Below are 8,519 nucleotides of genomic sequence, written 5' to 3' on the forward strand. Positions count from 1 at the left end.
CCCTGGATTTGCGTGGTTAGAGACTGCAGATCTCTATTTATGCTGCTCTGCCGGCTTTACTGGCATCTCAGGCACCCCCATTAGACAAAGGGGGGGCAGGAACGAGATCTGGGTCGCGAGGGCTGTCCTGGGCGCTTGGCTCCTCCTGTTCCTCTTCCGGGTCCAGTTCGTGAGGTGGGACCTGAACGCCTAGCATGGTCTCCACGTGCCACAGTCTGGCCTTCACAGCCTGGAGGTGCTCCTTGAGAGTCTTCATGGACTTCAGGCAATCATGGCAGCTGCGAAGATCCTGCCTGCCTGGAAGGAGAGTGTCCTATGAGAACAAAACCTTTGGGCCTTTTCACTCGGATGCCCTCTCCACCAAGGGAGGAACAGGGGAAGGCGCCCTCCCAACGTACGCTCTTGGAAGTGGGAAGACTGGAACTCATGCGCAGCCTGCAGCTCCTGAATCAGAGCCATGATCTCCTCTGGAGGCACAGGAGCCGGAAGGCCAGCCTCTGGGGAAATGTCCTTGGAGGCCGAGGAGTCAGGAACCAAGGGCTCAGCCTGAGCCTTGCTGGGGCCTTCTGGATCACCTGCTGAGGGGAGGGGCGGTAGAGTTAGCAATGGCAGCTGCTTGGGCACCTGGCTGGAGGTCACCTCTGTGAGGCTTACCGCTTGCAGCAGCTGGACCTGGTTGGGGCTGCAGCTGAAGACGACAACCTGGAAAGATGGAAAGGAAGGGCATGTCAGTGGGAGCTCTCTCCCCTCAACCCCCTCCCACCCCAGCTTCTGCCCTGACTCAAAACGTGTCTGTCTCTCCAGAGCCCCCAAGACCTCCTGGAGCTTCAAAGAAGTAAACCTCTGAATCTTCATTCACCTTCCCCTACAACGGGGTCTCTTTCAGCTTTGTTCTGGGTTTCTCCTTTATCATCCTCGGAAAGCCTGCAAACACCAAGCAAAGAGTGTTTGTGATGCTACACAAAAAGACACCCACGGATCCATGGCAGCCAATGACTCAAGAATTTCCAGGGAAAATGGATATCTAAAACCCATTTTCTCTTTCCAGCACCAAGACCTCCCTCATTCGCCCTGCCTTACTTAACGAGGTTTTCTTTGGATTCCAGAGAGGCAGATACTTACGGCCTGTTCTTCTCATAGGTGGATCTAGAAAAAAAACAAAACAAAAATCGGCTGCCAGGAAATTGAGCCCACCGGTGCAAAGACCACAAACATCACCAATGTGGGCCAGCTCTCCCTCCAGTTACGGGTGCCCTCAGGAGATGGTCAGAAGAGGCCCCGGACAGCTGGAGGTGTTCTCTGGGGCTACCTTGTTCCCAAGGCCAGACGGACGTGGCTGTGAAAGATTCGCCCTGGCGATCTGTGGGCCGTACCTGCCCAATTTGGCCTCACCTGCGGAGATGCCGATTAAGAGAGAACCAGTTCTGCATCCTGATGCCAGCTGAACTGTCGTCCTTGGAACCCTCACCGGTCTCGAGGCAACCGGCACTGCTGGGTTCCGTCGTGGTTATGAGGTCGTGCCCTGCTTTCCGTCCCTCTTGAAATGCGTGGATGTAACAGAAGCAGCAACTGGGCACGTACAACCCCTTGCCCGCCTGCCTGCTTCCAGGGGAAATGGTAAGTCTGAGCCATTCTGGGAAATCCCTGGGCCCCTCCAGCAGCGGAGATGTCAGTATAACCTGGTGATCCCTTATACAAACCAGGCGGGAAGCTGCAAACACTCAGATAAGGAGAGAAGGGGGGGGGCAGATTTCTATCAGCCTTCCCAAACGGGCCTGACTCCCCGGGGGCCCCCTCGAGATCCCTCCGGAAACCGAGCAGGGACGAAAGCTCACGGGGAAGGTGTGCCGGGGAGGGAGCCCGGCAGGGAAGAGGCGCCGCGGGGACTCGATGCCCAACGGCGGCAGGCGAAGGGTCCCGAGCGCAGCCTCGCACCCTTCCCCGCCGCGGCTCCTCCTTCGCAAGCAAGGCAGCGATCCCGGGCTCGGCCAGGCTGCCTCGGAAGAGCCGGGGGGGGCTCCTCAGGCCGCTTTCCAGGGGAGCCCCGCCCGGGCAACCTCGCCCGCCTGCAGGGCGCTGCTGGGCCTCGGGCCGCCTGCTTCGCGCGGGGCTCCCCGCTCTCCTTTCCCCAGCCGGAGCGGGAGCAGCGCCGGGCGGGGGGGGGGTCGCGAGCGGGAGAATTGACAGGCGGAATTGACTGGGGGGGATAGAGAGGAGAGGACAGAGCGTCCCCTTTCGAAGCGACGGCTCGGAAATGACGCACGGGTGCGGCCGCCCAGCCAGGAAGCGCTCCCCGTCCGTCGCCTCCCCCGGAAGTGGCGCGCGGTGAGTCAGGGCGTGTGGGCGGGCGGCCCGTCGACGAGGCGTTTCCGTTTCCGGTGGCTGCGCTGGAGGTGGGCGAGGATCGGCGGCGGAGCGACGGGAGGCGGCGGCAGCAGCAGCAGCAGAACCGGCCGCGCAGCCCGGCAGGCCGCACCGACCCGCCGACGGAGCCCCAGCCGGCCGGCCGGCGGTCAGGTGAGCGCGGGCCGGGCGCGTCGGAGGCTCGGGCCTTCCCCTGGGGTCCCCCACCCTCCCCTCCCGGGCGCTTCGCGGCGGCTCCCGGTCCGGGCAGGGGAGGGCCGGCGGGGGACGCCGCGGGCGGGGCCGGTTCCCGAAGGCTCCCGGCTCGCGCGATCGGGGCTCCCCTGCCGGCGCCCCGCTTGGCCGAGGGCGGCAGGGCCCGCTTGGGGCCGCAGCAGCCGCGCCCGCTTCTGGGCCCCTCGCCGGCCGGAGAGCAGGGAGGCTCCGCCGACGGGCGGCCCGGCGACCCCGCTCTTCAAAGGTGGCCGTGGCGGAGCGAAGGAAGCCGGCCGGGAGATCCGCGGGCGGGAGGGCTCCCCGACAGCCAGCGCGTGGAGCCCGGGCGCTCGGAAGCAGAAGCGGAGGGAGGGGGCGTCGGGTGCCCGGCCTCGGCTCTCCCTGCTCGCCGTCTGAGCCTTTGGGGAGCCCCTCCTCCGGGCTGCCCTCTCCGCAGAAGGGAAGCCCCGGACTTTTATTTCAGGAAAGGACTGAGGATCCGGGGGGGGCGGGGGAGGGAGGTGTCCCTTGCGGCTCCGAGCAGCCGGCGAGGAAATCCCTTTCTCTGGCGGGTGTGTCAGCCCTGGGAGCCGTTCTGGCGTTGAGTGCCGTGTTTACGACTGGTAGCCAGATTGGGCGGGGTGCGATTGCAGTCTCAATAAAGCAGCGAAACCCTGGATGGCACTTTGTGGGAGCTGCCGGCTGGGCTGGCCGTTTCCTTGGGCGAGGAAGTGTTGCGTGCGTGGTAATAATGCACCGTGTAACCGTGGCTTTCCTCCTTTTCCCCTGCCTCCGGCCACCTTGAACACGCAGCAGGAGCAGAGACATGAAGGCAGGCTGTCCCGTTGTGGAGAAGCCAGAAGGAGGAGGAGGTGAGGCAGCTTCTGGGCAGGCTGGTTTTGGGGCCCTGACTTCCCTGGCCTTTGGCAAAGATGGCAAGGCCTTTGTTGGAGACGGGAGCTTGTTTGTCCCCTTCTTTCCTGGGGGGGGGTGTTTGCCTCGGCAGACCGTTTCCTTCCAGCCTTGGCCTGGGCTGCAAGTCCCCTTCCCGGAGGGGGCTGTCGAGGGGTGCACCCAGAGAGAGTGGCAGTGGCTGTGCCCACCCTCTTTGGGGTGATGCGTGTCTTCTGGTTCTATGGCTTTTCAGCGAAAGCGGACACATCTGCACCACTCGGCGTGAAATCAGTTGTCTTCAAAGGGTTGTTGGCTTGACATGTAGCAGTTTCTTTCTGATCCCGGGCTCTGCTTTTTTGGCCTGCCAGGCTATCATTTCCCTGACTGGGCGTACAAGACCGAATCCAGCCCAGGTTCCCGCCAGATCCAGCTCTGGCACTTCATCCTGGAGCTGCTGCAGAAGGAGGAGTTCCGGCACGTGATCGCCTGGCAGCAGGGCGAATACGGGGAGTTTGTCATCAAGGACCCGGACGAGGTGGCCCGGCTGTGGGGCCGGAGGAAATGCAAGCCCCAGATGAACTACGACAAGCTGAGCCGGGCTCTCAGGTGAGTGTGATGCTGGTGGAGGGGTCTGGAGGTTTTTCCGGTGACCCCTGCCCCCTCCCCTCCTGGGCCTGGGGAATGCCAGCAGGCTTAACGGGAAGCACCCAGGAGAGACGGTTCTGGAACAGCCCTGCCATCCGGGGTCTTTGAGCATGGGGTTCCTTTCTCAGGCGAGTTGCTGAGACTCGCTGGAAAAGTCCACCTGCATTCATCAGAAGCGAAGCTCGTTTATTTACCCTGCCCGGAATACCACGAGTCCGGAGCCCACACCCCTGCAGGCTCCCCATAGTTTTGGAAGGCCTGCCTGCCCCAAAGGTCCTGATGATGCCCCAAAGATTTCCTGAGCGTGTGGGTCTCTGTTCCCGGGGAACCACCTAGGTGAAAAAACTCCTGGGGCCTGAGTTCTGGTTGCCAGCGTTCCCCCGTCTGCCTTCTTGGGATCTTCCCCGTGCCCAGAGCAGTTTAGCTGGTGCCAAGCTGTCAACGCTGGTGGCCCGGTTGGCACAGCTTTTCTTCCCAGGAAGCTCAGGCTCGGCTGAGCACCCTGGACAGCCCTCTGCCCTCTGGTCCCTTGTTGGGGAGAGGAGGCAAGGAGGCATTACCTGCATTTGCATACTAGAGAGGAAATTTCTAATTTTCAGAGCGCTTCCCCCCCTCTCTTTCTCTCTCTCTCTCTCTGTGTGTGTTGGGGGGGGGGTAAAGGCTTCCCGGGATGTAAAGGCTCCATTGGCCAGAGAGAAGGGCTACCGGCCTGGGCCTTTCCTCCTGCCACTCAGGCGCCTCCGAGGGGAGTGACGGCCAGCTTTCCTTGCTTGGCAGGTACTACTACAACAAACGGATCCTGCACAAAACGAAGGGCAAGAGGTTCACCTACAAGTTCAACTTCAACAAACTCGTGATGCCCAGTTACCCCTTCCTTAACCTCCGCCCCACCGGTGAGATGGGTCAGTGGGTCCCGGCTCTGCGGGGGTGGGGGGAGGAGGCCTGGCAGGTTGGCGAGAGGAATGCTTGTATTTGTTCCGTTTGCGTGTCCCACACTCCCTGCAAAGTAGGCTGGGCTGAGGGCGAGTGCCTGGCACAAGGGAGCTTTGGAAACCAGGCCTTTCCAGTTGACCAGCCTGGCCACCGAGTCGGAAGACCCAGACAGTCCTTGGCAGTTGCCAGATTTCATCCCCTTTAGCCTCTGGGAATCAGGCGGAAGGCAGCTGGTCTCAGTTCTCCACAACCCCTAAAGTTTCTGGCCAGGCAGCCGGCAACGTGACTTTTCCCCCAGCCGAAGAGCGGCTCTTTTGTGCCTCTGCTTTCTCCCTTCCCTGGGTCTGCTTTCCCCCTCTGCTTTCCCCCTTCCGCTGGGTCTGCGAAAGGGGCCGGCCCCGTCCTCCGACTGGCAAGGGTTGGTTTCCTGGGGCTGGCCAGACCTGCCTGCTGCTGCTTCTGAAGCCCTTCTCCAGAAGCGAATTCCCGGCTGTAATGACACGCTTGGCGCTCAGCCCCTGGCTGAGCGAGGGTTGAGCCGAGCAGCTGCCAGCCCTGGACGGCCTGCTTTTCCTGGGCTTGGGAAAAAAAGCAGCCAGGAGAGACGCCCTCCCCAATGTGGGAACCGGTAGCCGCCCCGGGCCTGGCAGAGGAGCCCCGGCCTCCTTGACTGACACTTCGGGACCGGCTGTGCAGGGTGTGGCTGGGAAGAGGGAGAGCCCGGCGGCTTTCCAGGGTTCTGCCCCAAGTCGACCTCTAGATCTGGGGCTTTCACGGAGGAGTCCTTGCACCCGTGTTTTGTGGCGAGGCCGGGGAGGCGAGGATTGGCGCTGGTCAGAAGCCGTCCCTCAGCCTGCCCGTGGAGGGTTCTGCGCGGGGGACAGGCGCCCTGGGTCAAGGCCTCCCTCCGTGGGGCTTGGCTGTGGGGGGAGGCCCCGCTCTTCCCATGTCTGGCTTCCCCCCCCTCCATCTTTGTTTCTTTCTGCCTAACGGCCTGATTGCCCGCTTGTCTTTGGATCGGTAGCTTTTGGTTTCACGGTGGGGGTAGGAGGGTTGTCCCACGGCGTGAAGGCTCCTTGCCAGGAGGGTCCAGCCACGTGATCTGGCAGCCCTCAGCCGAAAGCCGAGCCCCAAGAGCAGAGCAGGGCTGCACCCCCGTGGCCTGGACAAGTGCAGGAACAAGTCCGGGCAGTTGCTCACCCTGATTCCTCTCGGCCACGCCCTGCGTGCCCTGAGGCTGGCAGCGAGTGGAGAGGCTGGAAGCTGCCCTGTGATTACAGACTGTTTTCTTTCCTCTTGCCCGGGGAGGTTAATGCCCCACCCAGCTCGGGAGGGGGCCGAGTCTCTTTCTGGGGGGGGGGGGAGTTGCGAGGCCCTTTGTCTCTCCCCTCCAGGAGGGGAAAAAGACCCCTTCTGCCCACTTCTGCCAGGGGAGAGCCCTCTGGCCACGCAAACGCCGGGCCCAGGAATCTCTGGCCCTGACTGGGCACGTGGCATCCTCTGCCATCCTGGAATGTAGCATTGCATCCTTGCTAGAGACAGGCCTGGGCTGTAGCAGAGGTGGGAAGAGAGCCTTTGACAAGGACCGCTCCCCAGATGGCACTCAAGGGAGGGGCTGGGCAGATCTTCTGCTGGGCTTCTGGGGAGCGTTCGTGGGAGGGGGCTGCGTCAGGCCTGGGTCTGAATCATTTAAGGGCCACGGCCTGAGCTCCCCGACCTCCGGAAGCTGCTGAGAGAGCCCAGTCCCACTTCTGGGGACCCCCCTCTGACTCCTCCTCTTCTCTCCCCTCCCAGGCGCCGTGCCCCAGAGTGCCCCTCCGGTGCCCACGGCTGCCTCCCGCTTCCACTTCTCCCCCCTGGAGGGCCAGTCGCCCAGCGAGGACTCCCAGCCGGGCTGCTTCTCCGGCAGGGCCCCGGGGCCGCCGGGCCAGGAGGTGCTCAGCAATGGCAGCGTGGATGAGAAGGCGTCTCCGGCGCTGGAGCTGGACGGGGGGTCGCCCGACTGGCACCGCAGGGTCGACCTTCTGGCCTCCCGCAACACGGTGGCCACCCCGGGCACCGTCGGCCACCCAAAGCGCAAGTCAGACCTGGTGCTTCCCCTCTTCAGCCGGGCCGGCCTCTACCCAGACACGCACAGCCCTTTTGCCGGGTCGCCCCTCCCTCCCCGCGGAGGGGTGCTCAACGTGCCCCTCTCCCCCGCCCTGTCGCTGACGCCCACCCTCTTCTCCTACAGCCCCTCCTCGGCCATGAGCCCCTTCGCGCCCGGGGGCGGCAGCTGCTTCTCCTTCAGCCCCGAGGAGATGAAGCGCTACCTGCACTCCCAGGCCTGCTCCGTCTTCAACTATCACCTCAGCCCCCGGACCTTCCCCCGCTACCCCAGCCTCATCGTCCCGCCCCTGCCCTGCCAGCCGCCCCCCGAGGAGCAGACCCCCTTCCCCATCAAGCTGCAGCCCCCGCCCGCCGGGCGCAAGCACCGGGAGCGGCACGAGAGCGAGGGGGGCACCGGGCCGCCTCTGTCACCCCCCCGGATCAAGCTGGAGCGGGCTTTCGATCAGGAGCCTGGCGGCACCGACTCCCCAGAGGGGGTCCCGGAGAGCGAAGGCTTGGCCCCTCCCCCCCTCCGCCCGGAGCTGCCACAGGAGAAGACGCTCTTCCTGCACCCGGCCACCCCCGCTTGGCCTGGCAGTTCCGTGGTGCCTGGCCTGGCCAAGAAGCTCAAGCAGGAGGAAGGGGCCGCCGAGAAGCCACCCGTGCAGGAGGCCGGGGCAGAGCCGGGGGCCCTGGAGAAGAGGGAGGACGCCGTCATGCCCCCCAAGCTGCGCCTGAAGCGTCGCTGGAACGGGGACCGGCTGGCAGAGGCCCCGGAGGAGGCCCCGAGCAGGAAGCCCTCCTGGGCCGGCAGCCTGGACACGCCCCACATCCTGCTGGCCCCCAAGGCTGGGGTGGATACTTAGGACGGAGGGGGCGTCCCAGGGCGGCTCGGAGGTGTCATGTAGCAAGGTGTTCCTGGCTGGGGGGCAGGATGAAGGCAAGGATGGCTTCACTAAACTTGCGGGGTGGGGGGGTTGCTTTGTGTGTGTGTGAGTGCGTGTGCAAGCGTGTGCATTGCAGGTAAAACAGTTTTTCATGTCCCACGGGAGGGGGGGCTCCTTGGCTTGCAACGCCCCTGCCCCGTCGGCCATTTATGCATAGTGGACATAGCAGCAGCAGTGCCTCTGGTGGACCCGCCCTCGTTTCTCAGGAGGGGGGGGGATAGCTGTGGGGGTTGTCTGAATCTGTTGTCGCTTTCGGGAGTGGGGGGGTCATGTCTGCGGACAGTGTGTTGGGAGAGGGATTGGGGGGGCTGGAACATTGCACTGTCTTTCAATTTTGGAAGTGGACATTTTGGGAGGCGAGACAAAGCCTGCAGCCTGCAGTAGGACTCGGAGCTGGGGGGGGCAGCTTGGCAGCCTGCAGAGCAACTGACTGTTGGGGGGGAACTGACTCTA

At 63.8% G+C, this 8,519-nt stretch overlaps 2 protein-coding genes across 3 annotated transcripts; one reads left to right on the forward strand and one right to left on the reverse strand.

Moving 5' to 3' along the window:
* Nucleotides 1–45: 45 nt before the first annotated feature.
* LOC308675154 (uncharacterized protein) lies at nt 46–3,387 on the reverse strand (the record flags this gene model as incomplete). Its single annotated transcript, XM_081340170.1, has 8 exons — nt 46–297; nt 399–575; nt 655–702; nt 860–924; nt 1,123–1,146; nt 1,393–1,720; nt 1,836–3,031; nt 3,317–3,387. The coding sequence occupies 8 exons, from the start codon at nt 3,385–3,387 to the stop codon at nt 68–70; spliced, it is 2,139 nt and encodes a 712-aa protein (XP_081196296.1). The 3' UTR covers nt 46–67.
* ETV3 (ETS variant transcription factor 3) lies at nt 2,390–8,316 on the forward strand. 2 transcript variants are annotated; one of them, XM_081340669.1, is made up of 5 exons: nt 2,390–2,517; nt 3,373–3,431; nt 3,822–4,059; nt 4,876–4,991; nt 6,826–8,316. In XM_081340669.1, exons 2-5 carry the CDS (start codon nt 3,386–3,388, stop codon nt 7,983–7,985), a joined length of 1,560 nt encoding a protein of 519 aa, XP_081196795.1. In that variant the 5' UTR covers nt 2,390–2,517; nt 3,373–3,385; the 3' UTR covers nt 7,986–8,316. The 2 variants fall into 2 exon arrangements, with proteins under 2 accessions (XP_081196795.1, XP_081196796.1); XM_081340670.1 differs by having other exon boundaries at nt 2,396–2,517; nt 3,376–3,431.
* The last annotated feature ends 203 nt before the right edge of the window (nt 8,317–8,519 follow it).

Source organism: Vipera berus (genome assembly GCF_964194415.1).
Source record: "Vipera berus genome assembly, chromosome: 16".
In the NCBI taxonomy this organism is placed as follows: Eukaryota; Metazoa; Chordata; class Lepidosauria; order Squamata; family Viperidae; genus Vipera; species Vipera berus.

Coding starts and splice junctions, on each gene's coding strand:
- ETV3 (XM_081340669.1), top strand. CDS start 3,386: ATGAAGGCAGGCTGTCCCGTTGTGGAGAAGCCAGAAGGAGGAGGAG. Junction 3,432..3,821: donor GAAGCCAGAAGGAGGAGGAG/GTGAGGCAGCTT, acceptor TTGGCCTGCCAG/GCTATCATTTCCCTGACTGG. Junction 4,060..4,875: donor AAGCTGAGCCGGGCTCTCAG/GTGAGTGTGATG, acceptor CTTGCTTGGCAG/GTACTACTACAACAAACGGA.